Here is a 21,085-nt window from a genome sequence, read left to right on the forward strand (position 1 = left end):
AGATTACAGTGCTTGGGGTATCTGTCCTATTGGTTGATTGCATTTTCATTGATAAAAGATTGCTTCTAAATCAGATAAAGAGCAGTAAAAACAGTATCAGCTTTCTAAATGATAAATTAATATTTTCAGCTCTTGAGATCAACTTGATATCTGTTCATATCACTGTAAATTATATCATAATAGAATACATTTATCAGATTATATAAATACAATTTTAATCATAGGTTTAAAAGTTTTTTTATTATTAAGATTTTTATCTGAACTTTTTCATTCTTCCGTTGAGCTGTATTTATATTTTGCCCCAAAGGACAGTCTCTTGATGATATTCTTACTTTCATGTATTATTATAGCAGAAAAGACTTCTTTCTTAACATCCTGGACATCTTGCATACACATATGTATTCTTACTTAGAATGTTTTGAATATTACTTTCTGTGTATGCTTCTAGATTTTAAATATTGTGTTCTAATAATGTTATTGTGATTTGTTTGGGATTATCTAAAATGTAAAATTAATATGGAAGAACAATTATCTTTTCATTATTTAGTCTTACCATTTGGGAATATGGTATATATTTCTGTACTTGAGTCATATATCTCTCAGTAAACATTTACATAGTTCCTATATATCTCAGATTTGTTTTATAGTTTGGTTATATTATAGATAATAGGGATTTATGTTTTATAGGATTTATGTTTCTTCGTGTGACAATATATGCAAGATTCCCTTTTCAGTTTCTCCCAAGTTCACATTTTATAAGTAAATAGAATAGAATAGAAATGTGCTCCCCCTACCAGCCTTTTAAGAGCCATCTTTGTATCCCTGGAATAAATCCCACTTAATTTGATGAACGACGTGTATATATATTTAAATTTGATATTCATACTTAAATTAGGCTTTGTTCCCAACATGGGGCTTGAACTCGTGACCCTCAGATCAGGAGTTTAGTGCCCTACCAACTGAGCTAGCCAGGAACCCCTGATTTTTTTTCATGTATTGTTGGATCTGGTTGGCTAATGTTTTGTGGAGGATTTTTATGTCTGTGTTAGAGATACTGGTGTGCAGTTATTTGGGGGTGTGTGTGTGTGTTTGTGTGTGTTGTCTTTATCTGGTTTTGGTATCAGGGTAATGCTGGCCCCATAGAATGAATTTGGAAGCTTGCTTTCCTCTTTTTTGGGAATAGTTTGAGAATAGGTATTAACTTATTTAAATTTTTGGTGGGACGAATCTGAAACTGTCTGGTCCTGGGCTTTTGTTTGTTGGGAGTTTTTGATAACTGCCTCAATTTTATTGCTGGTAATTGGTCTTTTCAGATTTTCTGTTTCCTCCTGATTCAGTTTTAGGAGGCTGTTACATATTTCTAGGAATTTATCCATTTCTTCTAGGTTGTCCAGTTGCTGGCTTACACTTTTTCATAATATTCTCTTACAATCCCTAGCTTTTCTGTGGAGTCAGTTGTTATTTCTCATTTTTCCTTTATAATTTTGAGTCCTCTTTCTCTTTTTTATTTTAATTTTTTTTAGTCTGGGTAATGGTTTGTCAATTTTGTTGATCTTTCCTTTTTTAAAGATTCATATGAGAGAGAGAGAGGGAGAGCATGTACACACACACAAGGGAGGGGCACAGGGAGGAGAGAATCTGGAGCAGACTCCCCACCGAGCACAAAGCCCAGGCTCCATCTCTTGACCTTAGCCAAAAATCAGGAGTTGGATGCTTAACCAGCTGAGCGAGGTGCCCCAATTTTGTTGATCTTTTCAACAAACTAGTTCTTAGTTTCATTGATCTGTTTTTTGTTTTTTGGGTTTTTTTGGAGTTTCTATTTCATTTATTTATTTATTTTTAAAGATTTTTATCTATTTTTTTGACAGAGATCACAAGTAGGCAGACAGGCAGGCAAAGAGAGAGTGGGGAGCAGGCTCCCTGCCGAGCAGAGAGCCTGACGCGGGGCTCAGTCCCACGACCCTGAGATCATGACCTGAGCCGAAGGCAGTGAGGGTTTAACCCACTGAGCCACCCAGGTGCCCTTATGTCATTTATTTCTACTCTAATCTTTATCATTTCCTTCTGCTAAGTTTGGACATTGTTCTTTTCTGGCTTCTTTAGGTGTAAAGTTAGGTGGTTTACTTGAGATTTTTGTTGCTTTTTACTTCTTTCCATTGATACAGCAATAATAAAAGATTTCAGTTGTCTCACTGTGTTGTGTACAAAACCTTACAGTATCTGCTTGGTTGTTATTAAACTGGTCACATTTTGTGGTAGTTTTTGCATCTTTCTACATGGTATAATAATGTCTAAGTAAATTCCATCTGAAATTTACCAGTGAAAGGACTGAGAAATAACTGGGTTGCAGAGTACCATTTCTGTAGAACTATGTTGTACACTTTTGCTTACAGTAAATGCATTTACATTCAGATATTATATAAAGTCAACATGGATAACTTTGGAACTGTAATAAAACTTAACAGTTACTTATCATTAATAAATAAATAATATAGTAGCCCATGAATTCAAAAGTGAAGTGCTCTTGTCTCTTCTATTTGTGATTACCTACAAATACCTTCTTTCTCCTTTTTTTTTTCTTAAAGGATTTAAATAAGCGGTTATCACTGCCTGCAGATATCAGAATACCTGATGGATATCTTGAAAAATTGCAGATAAATAGCCCACCGTTTGATCAACCAATGAGCCGAAGGTCTCGTAGAGCCTCTTTAGTAAGTTTTCAGTCTCCTATATCTATGCTATCAAATCTGTTTGATTTTTCTGGGTGTAAACATTTTACATTAATTTTTATGTTTACTTTTTGAATAACTAAATTTTATTACATTCCTTTTTGGATTTTATTGCTTTCCAGTTATTAAGGGTTTAAAGATCTATATTGGAATATAATTTAGGCTATAGTCTTTTAGGTTTTGGAAAAATTTTATTGATATGTGCTAGAAGTAAAGAATAAGTATTAAATACATAAATGTATACTAGGAATACAGAAAAGTACACAAACCATAATTGTATAGCTCAGTGTATTTTTGCAAAGTTAACGTACCTTGTAACCAGTACCCAAATCAATAAAAGAAAATTACCCAAATCTAAGGGGCGCTTGGGTGGCTCAGTGGTGTAAAGCCGCTGCCTTCGGCTCAGGTGATAACCCCAGGGTCCTGGGATTGAGCCCTGCATTGGGCTCTCTGCTTAGCAGGGAGCCTGCTTCCTCCTCTCTCTCTCTCTCTGCCTGCCTGTGATCTCTGTCTGTCAAATAAATAAATAAAAAATCTTAAAAAAAAAAAAATTACCCGAATCTGAGAAACTCCCTCCTGCCACCTCTCTGTTCACTTTCTACTCCCACTTCCTCATCTGTAACCACATCCCTGCTTTCTCATGCCAAAGATTAGGTTTACCTATGTTTTCCATTGTTTTGTTTATATAATGCTTATAGTATATTTTAATATCTCAAGACTTTTTAAAATCTTCATATACATTCACATTCTTATTTAAAAGATGCTTTTGTTACTTCTGATTATTCATATTCAAACTTTTGAACTTTAATTGGCTATATAAATTATTAAAATACATTTTATACAAATATATGAAAATGTATATTCACGTTTATATTGTACAATATACATGGAAGAATAGACTGTATTCTTTTTTTGGGCTGCCCTCTTGCTGAAGGTTATGCTCATGTTTCATCTAGTTTGTTGCATATAGTTCATTTGTTCTTACGATTGCATGGTATTCCATTGTATATTATACTTTATTCAGTTTCCTGTTGATGGACACTTAAATATTTGGGCTGTTTTTAGTTTTTGGCTATTACCAAATAGTGATTCTATCATCATTCTTGTGAATGTATTTTGGTTAACATATGTAAGCATTTTTGTTGAGTACATACCTAGGAGTGGAACTGTTGGATCAGATTGTGTACATACGTTCAGCTTTCTTAAACACTGTCAAAAGAGTTTCCAAAGTGGTCATACCAGTTTACACTCACATCATTATTTGACAGTTCTGTTTATTCTCCTTAGCCAATTTCTGATAGTCTTTAAAAAAAAAATTTTTTAGCTTTTCTGGTGAGTGTGTAGTATTACCTTATTGTGGTTTTATTTGCATTTTTCTGATGACTAAGCTGAACACCTTTTTATTTATTTTTTAAAAAGATTTTATTTATTTGTCAGAACGCACAAGCAGGCGGGCAGAGTGGCAGGAAGAGGCAGAGAGAGAAGCAGGCTCCCCGCTGAGCAAGGAGCCCAATGCAGGACTCGATCCCAGGATCCTGGGATCATGACCTGAGCTGAAGGCAGTGGCTTAACTGACTGAGCCACCTAGGCGTCCCTCAGCTGAACACCTTTTTAATATTTAGTGGCCATTTAGACGTACCATCTTTTGTTATTTAACTTCTGAACTCTGTCATCTCTTTTCTTCTGGTTTTTCTGCCTTTATACATTCTGTATAAAGAAACTGTGAGTTGTATGTCTTACAGATATCTTCTAGCATATGGCTGTTGACCTTTGCAATTGCATTAAGCATCACTGATTGAAAGGTCAGCTTTCTCTGTTGCAGTGTCACCTTTGACATAAATTCAGGTGATTGTATATGTAAGGATCTCTTTTGGATGGTTATAGTCCTATAGAATGCATGCATATTTAAGTGCTGTGGAACAACAGAAAGCAAGTAAAATGACTTTGCATATTGCACGCTTACAGAAGAGAGAGTGCTTGAGCTGGCTTTAGAAGTATGGGTAGGAACTTGTCAAGTTGATAACAAGTAGAAGGGTGTTCTAAGCAGAGGAAACTTGATGTACTAATACCCACAATATAAATGTAGGTATGTTGGGGAAATTATAACTGATATGAAGGGTAAATGTGGAATAAGATTAAAGAATAGGGCTTGAAAGAATAGGATAAATCCAAACTGTAAAAAGCTTTGGCTATCAGGCCAAGCAGAAGTCTGAACTTTATTCATCCTATGTAATGGACCTCAGAGGTATTGATTTAAACAAGGGCTGACGTAATCACATTTTTGTTTCCTAACAGTGGCTTCAGAAAAAGTGTAAATGAAGTAGAAGGGCAGAAAGAGTAGAGGCAGGGAGATAGACTAGGAATTTACTCAAAATTTGGGATTATGTGGCAGTCATGTAGAAATAGGCAGGACCTCTGGTAGTCAGCTGAACTTTGTGTCTGAAGGAGGAGCAGTTGGTGAGGATTCCTGGATTGCTAGCAGTTTTTATTATATTATGGAATGTTTTTATCCACCAAAAACTTGTGTTTGGTTACATATTCTAAAGAATAAAATTAGCTTATACTGTGTGTCACATGAGCACATTGTTATTTGACATTCATCATTGTATAATAAAATAAAAGTATAGTGCCAACTGGATTTTGGTATGTAGGTTTATGATCACCGTAGTTTTGTATCACTGCCTGAGACATTTTTTTTTTAAGTAGCTTTGCCATTTGAGTACCCATTTGAAAGTGTTCTTTGGCTATTGATTTTTATCAAAGATTAGTACTTAGGATAAATTTTGGAGTTATTGAATGTTCACATTGGGACTGAAGGTATGATTTAATTACCACATAATTCTTAAAGCTGTCCTTTATGAGCTATCTTTTCCAGTCTCCATGAAATTAAGGAAAACAGTGCCCTCTAATGAATGTTAAGTGATGGAGTTTTTATTGTGGTTGAGTATTCCTACTCATCTTCCTTGGTTTTTGATCCAAAGTGGTTTATAGATTTCAGATTAATTATGCCAGTTGTGTTTTGGTTTCTACTAATGCACCCTTTTCATTATTTATCTACCTTGCTGAACTAAACCATGTGGTTTCTTTTGAAGTATATTAGGAAATTATTCTTCGCTAGGTTTTTGTATGAAGGGGGGAAGGGTTAGGGAATGGATGGAAAGGCAATGGGAGAAGAAATACATTCTTCACCTGTGTTAGAGCATGTTTCAATGGATAATACATTCCTTTTATTGCAAAATTTATTTGTTTTAGAGAGTGTGTATAAGTGGGAGGGGGGGAGTAGAGGGAGAGGGAGAGGACCTCAAGCAAACTCTGTGCTGAGCACGGAGCCCAGTGCAGGGCACGATGCCCCAACTCTGAGATCATGACCTCAGCCAAAAGAAAAAAAAAATTTTTTTAAAGATTTTTTATTTATTTGACAGAGAGCACAAGTAGGCAGAGAGGCAGGCAGAGAGAGAGAGGAAGGGAAGCAGGCTCCCCACTGAGCAGAGAACCCAATGTGGGGCTTGATCCCGGACCCTGGGATCATGATGCGAGCCAAAGGCAGAGGCCTTAACCCACTGAGCCACCCAGACGCCCTGACCTCAGCCAAAATTAAGAGTCAGATGCCTTACTGACTGAGCTACCCATGCATCCCTGGATAATACACTCTTTATCTAAAAAAAATAAAATATATTTTCAAGATAAAATATAAAATTTTAACCTTGTCTTTCTAAAAATATAAAACTTTATATTTTTGCGTATTTAATAGCAATGTTAAATGAATAGAGTAGTAAAAATAATATAAATCCTTTGAGAAGCAATTAAGAAACAAATCACAATTTCTGATGAAGAGAGACCTATAGTAGAGCTAATTGATTCTTCTATAAGTGTATGATCATCAGCAGCAGTAGCAGCAGCCTAAAATGAACCTTCAGTATTTCTTGGTTATCGTATGTTGTCTTTCTCTGGTTAATCCTTCCCCTCTCTCTCTACACAGATGTGCTATATGATAAAGAGGAGAGAAGCCATTAACCAGAAACCACCCTCATTTTTTTAAATAACAAACATGCAAATCTGTCTCTACTTGTACACATTCTGGTCTTTCCTTTTTTTAAAAGATTTTATTTATTTATTCATGAGAGAGAGCACGTCATAGGGAGAAACAGGTTACCCACAGGGCAGGGAGCCGGATGCGGGACTAGATCCTAGGATGCCAGAATTGTGACCTGAGCCAAAGGCAGACACTTAACCAGCTGAGCCACGTGGGCACCCTCTTTCCTCCCTTTAATTTTGAGGAATTGTCTTTCTTCCTATCCCTTCTCAGGATGATTAGAATATTTTTGTCATCCTTGTATACTCAGATATATTCAGTTTCCCTCTCTTGACTGAATTCTCCCTATTTTTATTTAAATACACTTTCCATTTTAGAAGAGTGTTAGATTTATAGAAGAATTGAAAAGATAATATAAAGAGTTCCCATACATATACCCAGGTTCTACTGTTACTAACATTTTAGTTTAGTGTGTTGCCACTAAGGAAATCAGCATTTTCTATATTACTGCTATTCCACACTTTATTATTTCCCTAGTTTTCCACTAATGTCCTTTTTATGTCCCAGGATCCCATCTAGGACATGTCCCACATTACGTTTAGTTTTTTTTATGTGTGTATTGGATTGGTGAAGTGCTATTTAATATTCATTTATGGTTGAGTAGAAGTGAGCTGTTCTAACTCTTAATGTATTTAGTTACACATTAGATTAGTGAGTGGAAAGCCCACGTGCCAGTAGACAAGATTCATTAGAGCCTTGATTCACTTAGAATGATGGCATGCTCAGTGGAATTTTTGTGAAACTATTAAGTGCAGCTCTAGTACATTGAAAGTCTACATATGAAAATATGCCTCATTATATTTAAATTATAGGTTTTACACATTCACAGAATCTGCTCTTCCTAACAATGATTTGGATTCCTCTTATGGCTTGAGCAATATATATCATATGTAGTCCTTTCTTATTTGTAAGAGTAGGTGAAAAAGTAGTGTATCAAGTTCTGATGTCTCTTTGAAATAGTAAATATATCATGGAGTGTGGAAGTGAGACTCAAAGTCCACTCACAATTTAATGTACCTTTGGTATATTATGAACAGAATTAAGATAGTACCATACTGGTGGTAACATTAATTTTTGGAAGACAAAATTAGCAAGTAGAATAAAGGTTCTCAATCTCTTTTCTGCCCCGGACATTTCTATCAGTAACAGTAGTTCCATAATTCTCACAAAGAGAGAAATGGATGTTTGAAAAAAATCTTCCTTTGTCCCCTGTGTTTCTTACATATGCATTCACTTTTAGGATGGCATCCAGAGAACTTTTGCACATACTTCATTTGATTTTAAGCTCAGACTACATTGCTAGCATGTTAATACCTCTTAAGGAAGGCACTTTTGTCATGAGCACTGGGTGTTACATGTAAGTGATGAATCACTAAATTCTCCTAAAACCAGTATTACACTATATGTTAACTAACCAGAATTTAAATAAAAACTTGAAAAAAAAATATTTACAGCTATGATATGGTCATTATTTTGGCAGAACCAGAGTAATCTGGAAATCTCCCATAATGCTCAGTACTACTTACAGGTTATATTTAATTATAAAAAGGCTATATAAATTATAACTTATTTGGGATTTTTAAAATTTTTCATGTGATTATGCTATAAGAATCACCTGAACAGAAATTTGATTTGGGCTGCCAAAAAAGCCAGCTATTCCCTTGGAGCAATGAAATAACAAAAAATTATCTTCATTTGTTTGGAAAGTAGAATTAAGGAGATTTTTATATTTTACTAGTATATATAAAGTTGGGGCTCCTGGATTGCTCAATTAGTTAAGCATCTAACTCTTAATTTCATCTCATGTCATGATCTCAGAGTTTGGGATTGAGCTCCAAGCTGGCTCTGTGCTCAGCGGGGAGTCTGTTTGAGATTCTCTCCCTCTCACTTTGCCCCTACCCCAGCTTGTGGTGGCACTCTCTCTGTCTCTTTTTCTCTAAAACAAATAAATCTTTAAAAAATAAAATATAAAACTTGCTGTTTGATTCCTTTAGCTATTTCTGTTTTTATAAAACTTTTAAACTATCATAAAGTAACCTAATGATGGAACTCAGTCTAGATTGTGAAGTCAGGAAAACTGGAATCATTTCTGTCGTCTTCACTGTATCCCCAGTACCTAACATTGTACTTGGTAAATGTTGAATAAATGAGCTTTGTCCTCTGTCCTCTGAATAATTTCTGTAGGAGAGCATGTCAACAAGCTAGTCATTATATCTATTGTTAATCTTGTCATGTTCAGCAGATAAAAATGCAAGCAAAATTTTCTAAAAATTCCATTTAAAGATTCAGTAAGTAATATTGACATGTAATTATTAAAACCTTGAGGCTGGAAATTATTAAATGAGGTGGTTACACTTTATTCTGGCAGATAATTCACTAGTGTAACTGTACCTTTTGTCTGAATTCCCTGCCTGCCTGCATGATGAAATTCAATAATGCTCTTTATCTTATAGATTGAATATTCAAATTTAAAATCAACTTTATAATTATAGTAAGTATTTACCTTTTTAAAAAGCAGACTTTCAGAATATTTTAATGATCTCACTAAATGTCATTCTCTGAAGAATGACTTTGTTATGTCAATATTTGATTATTCCTTAGTTTATTCCTTATGTACTTCATATGATACAGTAATCTCTGTAACATTTTTATCTTTACAGTGAATCTGTAGTTCATTTACATACTCCTTAAAGCAAATATCAGCATTTTTGTCATAACCACTAGACCATTGGACCAAAGTGTATTTAATGTTTTAAAGGAGTGCTAGTATTTATTTATCTAAGATAAAAGAGTGAACAAGAAAATTTCCCCACTCCTGTTAATAAAAAGTTCTAGTTTGCAGTCATATTTTTCTTTGTGGTTCTAATTATTGTAAGATATTTTTATTTTTCTCAGGGTCATTCTTTGTTTTGTTTATACTAGTTTCCATTTATTACTAATACAGTTTTTTCCCCTTCATGTAAGATAGGACACAAAACTTAAAATTCATGGCAGAAGTGCAGTAGTCCCATATTTGTGAGTTTCATGAATTCTAGAAATAGGTCTAATAAAATAAACACATTTTACCATAGTTTCTGTGACCCTAGCAATTAGCTTTTTTTCAAAGTAGTTGTTTGTGATCCTAGCTCAATAGGCAATAGATAAAACACTTAAAGACTATTCAGGATCAGGCTCTCATGTACCAGATAGTGGGCTATTTGCCACATTTTCCCTATTAAAGTTAAAAAACTCCCATTTGTATTTGGAAAGTGTTACCTATTGTAGTTTTTATTATTCTGCAGTTACTGATAATAGAAAGCAAGGACTTAGTATCTCTCAGTCACATATAAGACAGTGTACATGGGTGGATGGTGTGTGACAGTTCCAGAATCTCATTTTTTTTTTTAATAAAATTGCTTAAAAATACCACATAGTGGGGGCGCCTGGGTGGCTCAGTGGGTTAAGCCTCTACCTTCGACTCAGGTCATGATCCTAGGGGCCTGGGATCGAGTCCCGCATAGGGCTCTCTGCTCAGCAGGGAGCCTGCTTCTCCTCATCTCTCTCTCTGTCTCTCTGCCTATTTGTGATCTCTCTCTCTGTCAAATAAATAAATAAAATCTTTAAAAAAAAAAAAAGAAAAAAAAAAATACCACATAGTGAGAAGAATTTTAGAGAGGGCAAAAAGTTTTGCAGTCATCCATTAATACCACCTGTGACTGAAGTTTTTATTAGTTTAGCAAAATTGAATTAAGTACTGTTAGACATACAGTTTCCTCATGGTTTTTAACATGATATAAATCATTGTAACAAAAGGATTAAAGATGCGTCAGTTATGCTTTACTAAAAACAATAAAATTTAATTTATAAAGATAACAGCTTATTTGGGGGACCTGTGCTATTTTTGGCCTTTCAACTTTGGGCAATTTACCCTACCAACATGGTAAGTGATGTTAAGTCAAATTGTCAAGTACTGTTTTTTTTTATTCAACACCTGTGGAAAAATTGCATATTTGAACCTTTAGAATTGGACTAAAACATAGTATTTAAGGACCCAGTGTTATTTATACAACTTTGAGAGCCGAGATTGTGTATAAAAGAACATTGTTTCCTTTCACTGGCTATTTTTTTAAAGGGCGTGAGCACCATTCTCAATGAGAAGTGAATCTTTAGACTATTGCCTTTTCTAAGACCTACAAAGGAGTAAGAGAAAGCAATTTTAAGAAAATTCTTAATTTATCTATTGCTGCTTTCTCAATCCCTAAGTTTTTGTCTCTGTATTTTTTTTCTTTTTCCTTAAATTTTTTTGTTGAGGCTTTTTGTTTTTAGTTTTTAAATGCTAAGTTTCCATTACATATTTGGGTGTATTCCATCTGCTTCGTTTATTGACTCCATACAGAAATGAGGCAAACAAGCTCAAGGTTTAAAAGCAGTGGTTTTACAAACTTATATTTAAGGACTTTTGAGAAAGAGTAGGGGTGTCAGATTTAGATTTAACTACTTCTGCGTTAGTTTCCTGATCCATAATGGAGTGTGACTTGCACTTGTCTTTTTCATTGCATTTTGGTTAGAAAACCTGAAACAAGTAGTATTTTGCTGTTTGCAGGCTTTCCTAGGGAAGTCGAAGATTAGTGAAGGAAAATATGTAGGAAAATTACTTACTTTGCAGTTTTGCTAAAAAGGAAATCATGTAGTTGTCTTTTATAAAGTTCTTTAGTATCTTAAAATGCCGGTGGTATCTTAAATCTCAGGGCCTTAAATGAAAACATTTTTTTCTTAGCAGAATGTTAACCAATCTATATAAAAAGATGATTTTTTTTAAATTGGGAACTTTGATGTTTTAGAACCTTTGAATGTTCAACATTGGATGTATTTTAAAACTTGACAGATGTTCAACAATTTAATTATAATCAGATTTTTCTATTTCAAGACACTCTTTAGATCAGGAAAGTTTCAGAAGTTGAGGAAGAGGAGTGCCTGGTTGGCTCAGTTGGTAGGTCATGTGACTCTTGATCTTGGGGTCATGAGTTCAAGCCCCATGTTTGGTGTGGAGCTTACCTTAGAAGAAATAATAAAAATAAAGTACACTCTTTTAAAAAGAAAAAGGATGATATTAAAAAAAAATCGAGGAAGGGACAGATTGAAATTTTAAGAATACTAAATTTATAATTGTTTGCTTTCAGTCAGAAATTGGGTTTGGAAAAATGGAAACCTATATCAAATTGGAAAAGCTTGGAGAGGTAAGCAAATATTTATTTCAATAATATAAAACACCTTTTTTTTTTTTTCTTGTTCATTATCCGAAGTCCACAGTCAGTCCACAGACTTTTACAACCGGGGGGCGGGGGGGGCGGATATAAGCACTGTTGTCTAAAAGATTATATCTTGTACAAAAAAGGCCACAGAATGTTAGAAGGAAGAAAACCTCCAATTCTTGAAATTATGGCATCAATTTGAAAGGAAATGAGGTTTTTTTTTTTAGTTTGTAATCTTTTATTGAAGCAATAAAAGCTTTCTTGGTAACAAAATAGGCATCTGTCTGCTTTCTTGGTAACAAAATAGGCATCTATCTGTTAGCCTCCTGGTAGTCTGCCGTCTGTGCTGTCATATGGAAAATTAAATGAGTTCAAACCTGTGAGAAGTCAAAATTTTATTTCTAAAGATGAAGACACATCTTACTGAAAGTTAAGGAAATTTTTGGCTAAGAAGACCTTGGTTTTCTTGAACTTGATACTAGTCCTGACTAATTTCGAAGTGGTCTTCCCCCCAGGGTGGGAAAGGGCCAGGCAGAAGATAATGGAATTAGCTAATAGGGAAGCTTAAGAGAATTTGTGGGCTATCTTGGCAATGATAGAAGAAATCTCCTGTAGAATATATTTGAATATACTTGTTCTTTAAAGGAGAGAAAGGAGAGTGAATGTATGCAAATTCTGAGAATTCTGAGATCTGATTAAATTTTTCTAATTTAACATGTCAGTTACATTTTCAGTTTTCAGTTAATATGCTCAATTAGTTGCCTCAAAGTCCACATACCACTGCAGGTAAAGTATCTTTGATTCTAAAGCTACTGATCCAGTTACTAATCAGATATTCTCTCTAGGTTTTCATACCTTGAGGCACTCCATAGGGTTCTAAGAATATGAAAGCTCTGCATATGGTACTGAAAGTCCTCTTAGCTATAAGAAAACCAAGACAAGACATTGTAGAGTTTTCCTTGCAAAATGGACTTTAACCTATGATTACAAATTAGGAATTTAGTTAGGGCTCTTTATTGTATAGGTGCTATAGATGGACTCAGGATATTTTGATGTGTCTTTCAAAAATATATTTTACAGGGTACATATGCGACAGTATATAAAGGAAGAAGTAAATTGACAGAGAATTTGGTGGCATTAAAAGAGATCCGGTTGGAACATGAAGAAGGTGCACCCTGCACAGCTATAAGAGAAGGTAAAATTTGATCTTTGTGAACAAAATGAATTATAGAATTTATATAGAATGTTTTAAAACCAAAGCTGCATATCAAGAGTTTTGTTTGTTTTTTTTTTGTAAGTAGAAAGAGCTCAGACATAGATAACTGGGAGATATATTTAGACATTTAAAAAGCTAGTATTTAAAGTCAAAATATTTAACAGTATTTTTTATTATCATACAGTGAGATACTATGAAGTCATTAAAAATTACTGTCCTGGATAAGTATTTGACATTGGGAAATGTTATGTATTATCAATGGGGTAAGGAAACTATAAATTAATAAATACAGAAAGTAAATACCAGGATACCATTTTTTTTTTTTTTAAGCTAGATTATCTAGAAAATGGCTTGAAGCAACTCATAAGCAGTTTGGAGGAAAAAAATGGTATCCTAACCTACATCTCAATTAATCTTATATGTCTCAATAAGTTAATATTTGAGGAAAAAACAGAAGATATTATGGAGAATATTATTGTAACATTGGGAACAGTTTGAAGTATTAAAAATAAACCCAAAGCCATAAAATGAAAGATAAAAAATGATTCTGTTAAAATTTATACTATACTATAGATAGTATAATTTATACTATAGATTGCATTGGTGAAGTTTTATTTTACACTTAAGAGAATCTTAAACTCCGTTCATATGTTAAACTTCAGATTTTTATAGTATGGCTACCACAGACTGAGTAATTGACTTTTTTTTTTTTTTTTTTTTTTTTTTTGCAGTTTCACTATTAAAGGATCTAAAACATGCAAATATAGTAACCTTACATGACATTGTTCATACAGATAAATCTTTGACTCTGGTCTTTGAGTATCTGGTAAGCATTTAATGAAAATTCAGTATGTACTTTTACAATAATAAGACATAGGAAATTGAGTTAACAGCTCCAGGGCATAGCTGTTGAATTATTGATACTTAATTAATTTTGTGTTGCACATAATTGAATTATGTGTTGCACATTTAATATCTTTACTCAAAGGAAAAAACACTTTTAAAAATTAAATAGTATTGAGTAAATCAGCCATGCCTTCTGAGAAGTATGTATCACATAGTAAAGTACTGTATTTTTTCAGGATAAAGACCTAAAACAGTACATGGACGACTGTGGAAACATCATGAGTATGCACAATGTAAAGGTATGTTTTAGTGTGTCATTTTAAATAGCCCTTATATTTTTCAAACATAGAAAGTAACAGGAATATATAGAAATAGTAATTTTAGAGTTTTCAAAACATGCAAATATGTAGTGTGTGGAAACTGCTGCTTAGAATTTCTTCAGGCCTGTTGTTCAGCTTCCTGCCCTGGCTTGTTAATGTCCTAATGCTCTATTTTTCACCTACAAGTAAACTGGAGATACATTCTTGAATCCTCTGTACTTGAAGCTCTTTGTTGTCAACTCCATAGAATCGAAGACCTTCTGTGTTCCACATCCCTTTTTCTACCAAAAAAAAGTCTACCATTAGCTTTATAGGAATTGCTTTTTTCAGAGAGTCATTCAGAGCTCTACAGTGCTAATTCCCTTTTCTGAATCATAGCAGATTTTGAAGGCTGTGTAGGAGGTGCAGAAAGTAAAGTACCCAGAGGGTGGGTGATAGAAGCTGGTTTAGGTTATTTTTATAGCACGTAATTTGCCAGAGCTATGCAGCACCATTCTCTTTGACACCTCAGAATCTTTATAAAACCACCAGTTCCAATGCCTTATTTTAACAACACTGTCCCAGATCAGGTTTTTTTTGGTGGGGGGTGGGGGGGAGATGTTGGTTAGTTGTTTTGCCAGAATATCATAAATTGTAAGCCTTAGTAGGCTATAAACTTATGAGGATATATTTATTTTAAATCATTTTCTATAACAAATGGACTATTACTATACAAAGTTTCATTTCATTTTATTTTCAGTGTTTATTTTTGTAGAAATTGTCAGACTAGAAAAATAGATAGATGCTTCAAATAGAATAATAAATTGTAAAATTTGGAGAACAACTATATAAGGAAAGGCTTTGTACTTAAGGATGCAGGTTTTTTTCTTTGACTCTTCTAGGCCAGTTGCTTTTTGTTTACCATAACATGCTTACTAAAGTGTATCTTATTACTTGTAAGACTGATTTCTATTCATTTGTTTCTGTAGCTGTTTTTATACCAAATTCTACGTGGTTTGGCATATTGCCACAGAAGAAAGGTATTACACCGAGACTTGAAACCACAGAATCTACTCATTAATGAAAAAGGAGAATTAAAGCTAGCAGATTTTGGTATGGATGTGTGAGATAATTTATAAATCGTTCCAAATGGTTACATTTATAAGAACAACTGTTGACACTGTGTGATTTCTTTTATGTGGTTTGGAAATTCTGTAGGCCACTGAGTAAGATGCTTGATAAAACTTTGGTGGGTGAGTTATGTTCATGATGCCAGAAGGCACTAATTCCCAAGTATGGTCTTTAGACCCCTAAGCATCCTGACACCCTTTCAGGGCATCTCCAAAGGTGCATATTACCAAAATTATACTAAATGTTTACTTGACTTTTTCACTGTGTTAATATTTGCAGTGATGGTCCAGAAGCAGTAAGGGGTAAAGCTACTGGTAGGTAACGTTAGTATAAATTAAGCACCAAATTGTACTTAGTAGTCATTGTGTTCTTCACCACTGTATACACTTGGAGGAAAAAAGTGTCAGTTACATATAAAATGGTATTTGATGAAGCAGTAAAACTCATTAAGTTTATTAAATTTCCATCTTTAAGTACATGTCTTTTTAGTATTTTATGTGATAAAATGAGAAGTATATGTAAAACCCATCTACTACACATGGTAATACTATGGTTCTCTCAAGGAATAGTGCTTGTATGAGTGCAAACTGAACTAACTTTTTTTTTTTTTTAAGACTTGACAAAAATGACTGATGGACAAACTGGGGTCTCAGACTTAGGTATATTTGGTACACGTTTTCTTGGAAATGAAGTGAGCCTATCACTTCAAGGAAAACAACTGAAAGTATTTCTTGCCAATAGGAAGGTTTGAGTTTTCAAGCAAAAATCAGGTTTTGGAAATTTGAATCTGCCCCTTTGAGCTCAGTATTTTCCCCTTACTTGAAGAGTTTACTAGTGAGATCAGTGGTGATACTAACAAATACGATCTTTTTGTTATGTTTAGAAATCTGTAAGCATTTGGAATATCTGTATAACATAGGGAATCAATATTTCCCAAATGACTAGTATTTACATGATATTATAGAATCATGCTTGGGTAAAAGATTCACTTAAAGTGCAAGATAGACCAATGAATTTGAATGAAACAGTATGAGAAGTTTACTAATATAATTTCAGTTGCCACATAATCTTTAAGAAATTAAAACTGGTGTAGTTTCAGAGAATATGCAGTTTTCAGAAAAGGCTGTTTAAATTCTCTTCCTCTTTCTAGCTTCATGCCTGTGTGATCTGTGTGAGATCTGCTTCTCTTCGTATAATTCAGTCAAGGCAGCATTATCACAACAGATTGAATGCAAAAGCAGTTGTGAGAATATAAGAGTCTTCTTTTAAAATAGACTGCAAAAATACGAATAAGACCATTTGTACTAATTTTTATTTTCCTTTAGAAAAAATCTTTTTCATAAAAATTCCTGTCAATATATAATTGGTGATTTTAAATGAAAGCTGTTTGGGTCCTCAGTAATTTTAAATCTTAATAAAAGGGGTCCCGAGACTAAACAGTATAAATGCCACTACTGAAAGGTTGTTTCTTTAATATGCTTGCCACCAAGACTTTGTATTTGTGTGCTTATTAACTAATTAATGCTGTTTATCTGTCTTTTTAGGTAACCCGATTTTAATGAGATTACATGTTCTTTTTGCTTCTAGGAAGTAAATTTTTTTATATTGAAGAAACTATAGTAATTTTTGTTTTTAGGTTTTTTTTTTTTTTTAAATATTCTACATTTTGAGAGTTACAGTACTGTAATAGAACATGGTCTTAAAAAGCCTGTGCAGTTTTCACAATTAGCACCTAATCCTTTTTCGTAAGTGGTAATAGTAGTTTTACTTATGGAATATTGTATTACATTTAAAAATATAAGTGTTTCAAGTATTGCTTGGTTAATAACATTAAAAATTCACTAGGTGGTGAATTTGTTCAGGAAATTCCTAACTTTTACTCATTTAACTTTACTGTTTGTTTGAAAGTATGCTATAAAGTAGCATATTTGCATATGTTGATGTATATTATATAGTCTTTTGAGCACAGTTGATGTTGTTATTTTCCTTGTAGTTTTTATTTTCTTTATTTCGTTCTGTGTTTTTATTTTTGGCTTGGTTTTGTTTTGTTTGCTGAGCTGCATTTACTACTGCTCCTTATTCCTTAATCCTAAAATGAATAGCAGTGATAGAGAAACCCTGTTTGCCTATTAGAAATGCAAAATTTTACTTTTTGGAGGGAATGCTCTGAGTGCTTTAAATTTTGCTTCTAACAAAGCAAGCCAAGCAAATCTTAACTTTTACAAGCCACCAAGAAATTCTGATTATTCCATGAGATAGTACAATCAGTTTCAACTCTGCTTTTAGTTATTTATTTTTTATTGGTTACATAGTAAATATACTTGACCGCAAGTAATGGAGGGTCATATAACTTTGAGTATTTTATTGTAAATTGTTCTTGATCTCTATGAAAATTTTATCCTTTTTGCTGTGATTGATGAAATTCAGATCTAGGGAAGTACTAATATTAACAAACATTTTCATTAATAATAGAAAATGGCTTCTGTAAATATACTTTATCACAGTTAATTTTGTTTGGAAGAGATTATTTCATTTCATATCAATATTGAAATTCTAATTGTGAACTAGGAGTCTGTTTGAACAAGCACCCTAGTTCAGAATCTCTCAGGAGCAAGAGAGTAAGGTACTGTGAAAACTGTAACTTGTAGTTGCTTTGATGCTATGCTTATTTGTTATAGAATAAGCAAATTTGTGGCCTTGTCTTTTGTTCCCACATAACCCACTGTTAATACCAGGAAGAGATATTAGAAAGCTGTCCACATCTTGCTACCAAAGTTGGTAGGAAAATAATTTGTTGAACTTATTTTACCAAGTTGGGTTGGTAGAGTGAGACTTGTAATAAGATAGTGTCGGCATTGTTCCAGTTACACTCCTTAGCTGTTATACTAAACAAAAATAGTATGAGTGCTGCCTAACTATTTAAATTTCTGGTTTTGAGTGCCTTTATCCAGTTTAATAAAGTAATTATTCTTTAATGATATTTTTATATGTAATATTTTAATCAAATATTAAAAGTTATACATAACAAATCACAGTCTAAAAATGAATTATTCCTTGTTATTTGAATAGACTATATGTTAGAATAAATTCATATTCAGGTATCTTTCATAGTTACTTCTTCAGGTGATCAGAATTTGGAGGCTTAAAGGTAGTAAAAACAACTCTCACATCAGTGGCTCAAGAGATAAAGTTGTAACTCTTTGCCTTTATTTCTAGATAATCAGTGAATTCCATTTTAAATTGGCAAAGGAATGGCATATGGTTTTCATCAGTTAGCCAAACGCAGTGTGGTCCGTTTTATTTAAAATCATCCTTAAATATAGCTTAAAGTATACAATAGCAGTGTAATTTAGTCTAAGAAAACTAAAATTGGTATAACAAGTGAAAGTTGGAATCAGGTTAAAAACAGGTAACAGAAGCCTGTAGGTATAAGAAGTAAAACTCTTTATCTCTGTCTCATTGGCCTATTTGGCATTAATTTAAGTTCTACTTGGAAATAATTTTGGCACCATGATTCATAGAAGGCAAGTATCTTAAGTTTAGATTAACCCAGGCACTGTATCAGGTATAGTCACATGCATACAAATAAAAATAGTCTCTGATTGTGGAATTGTTATTATTTAATTACATAAGGATTTGCTTACACAAAACCATGCATATTCGGAAAAAATTCATAAAACTGATTTTTTAAACTTTAGGAAACTAGACAGCTGTCTCAAACATCCTTTTGACTGAAGTCATGGTAAAGATATGGGTTGGAAAGTCCATTATAGACATTTTTAAATTATTTTCTTTTCCCTATGAAGGGCTAGCCAGAGCCAAGTCAGTTCCCACAAAGACCTACTCCAATGAAGTCGTCACACTGTGGTACCGGCCACCTGATGTGCTTCTCGGTTCCTCAGAGTACTCAACACAGATTGACATGTGGTAAATACATGCAGATGTTATTGCCATTTGAAAGAATGTAGCCATTAACATAGGGCATGTTAATAGATATTTGACTTTTAAGGAGATATTACTTTAAAGAGTGACAATATAAGCAATAATTAAAAGTTTTGACACATGAGTAAGATTACCTAGGTTTACCAGTTCTGCCACTTACAACTATATAATAATCTTACTCAAATTACTGGACTTGCCTCAGTTTCCTCATTTAAGGAAATGGGAATAATAACAATAACTACTTTAAAAGCCTGTTCTGTGGATAATGTTAAGACCAAATGAGATAATACATATAAAGCATTTAGAAGAATGTTTAGTACATTGTAGTTTAAACTAAAACTATCCTTACCATTTAATATTCATAAAAATCCACTTGGCCTTAAATTGATCTAAGAATAATAAAATACTGTAGCTATCTTCCTCTTATCCCACTCTGATCATGACATTTCTTTACTCAAATACCTTTGCTGCCTCCCCATGTTTTACGTATAGAGTAAGGTGTATAATTCATCAATCTAATAGTTAATGATCTCCGTAAGACGTCTCTAAACTATCTTTTTCAACTTATATTAGACTGTTCGTCTATATGAATACTCCCTCAGAAATAACCTGGGCTTTCCCACCTTTGCACTTACATTCATACCAGTCCACCCTTCCGGAATACCTGCTGTGCATCTCTGTGCCTGAACCTTAAAAACGCAGCTTTTCATAAATCCTTCCTGAATACAACCTAGCATCCAATGACAAATCCCTTGCTCTGAAATGTGGTTGGATTTATTGACTGATGCAGTGATAAGTCATATGCTTCCTTCTGTTGTCTTACATTGAACAATTATATATAATTTTATATAACATCTTAAACTTATTTTTTAAATTGTGGTAAAATATACATAAAATAAAATTTACCATCTTAACCCATTTTAGTTGTACAGTTCTCCTTACACTCCAGAAATTTTTTTCATCTTGCGAAACTGAGACTCCGTACCCATGAGGCATCTCCCCATTTCCTCCTCCCTCCAGCCATGGGCAACCACCATTCTACTTTCTGTCTCTGTGAATTTGACGTTTCTAAGCACCTAATAGGAGAAAAATGATATAGCATTTGTCCTTTTGTGACTAGTTTATTTCACATAACATAATTGTCTTCAAGTTTCATCCATGTTGTAGAGATATTTGACTTTAAGACTGAATAATCATGATACATGAATGCTACATTTTGTTTATCCATTTGTCGGTGGACATATGGGCTATTTCTACCTTTTGGCTATTATGAGTAATGTTGCTATGAACATGAGTGACAAATATGTCTTTGAGACTTTTTCAGGTCTTTTGCTATTTACTTAGGAGTAGAATTGCTGGATCATATAGTAATTCTATTTTAAATTATTTCGAGGGACAGCCATACTGTTTTACATAGTGGCTCCATCATTGTAACTTTTTGTATACCGTTTTAATATGTAAAATTTTACATACAGTGTTTAGATTGTGAGTCCTTTAACAGAAGGGACTGTGTATTAAAGGTATTGACATGGATTCTAGAAGATAGTGTTCATCCACTGAATCCCCATTCATTTTTTTCCCTTCTCTCACACACATAC

At 33.5% G+C, this 21,085-nt stretch overlaps 1 protein-coding gene across 3 annotated transcripts in view; it reads left to right on the plus strand.

The window, feature by feature from the left end:
* CDK17 (cyclin dependent kinase 17) overlaps positions 1-21,085 on the plus strand; it is a 112,253-nt gene that overhangs the window by 82,779 nt on the left and 8,389 nt on the right. For all 3 annotated transcript variants that reach the window (XM_032346703.1, XM_032346706.1, XM_032346705.1), the window contains 7 exons: positions 2,586-2,711; positions 11,982-12,038; positions 13,134-13,248; positions 14,001-14,095; positions 14,352-14,414; positions 15,404-15,527; positions 19,352-19,472. In XM_032346703.1, the coding sequence (XP_032202594.1) occupies positions 2,586-2,711; positions 11,982-12,038; positions 13,134-13,248; positions 14,001-14,095; positions 14,352-14,414; positions 15,404-15,527; positions 19,352-19,472 (701 nt within the window). The remainder of the gene's footprint in view (positions 1-2,585; positions 2,712-11,981; positions 12,039-13,133; positions 13,249-14,000; positions 14,096-14,351; positions 14,415-15,403; positions 15,528-19,351; positions 19,473-21,085) is intronic.

This window comes from Mustela erminea, chromosome 6 (assembly GCF_009829155.1).
Source record: "Mustela erminea isolate mMusErm1 chromosome 6, mMusErm1.Pri, whole genome shotgun sequence".
Taxonomy (NCBI): Eukaryota; Metazoa; Chordata; class Mammalia; order Carnivora; family Mustelidae; genus Mustela; species Mustela erminea.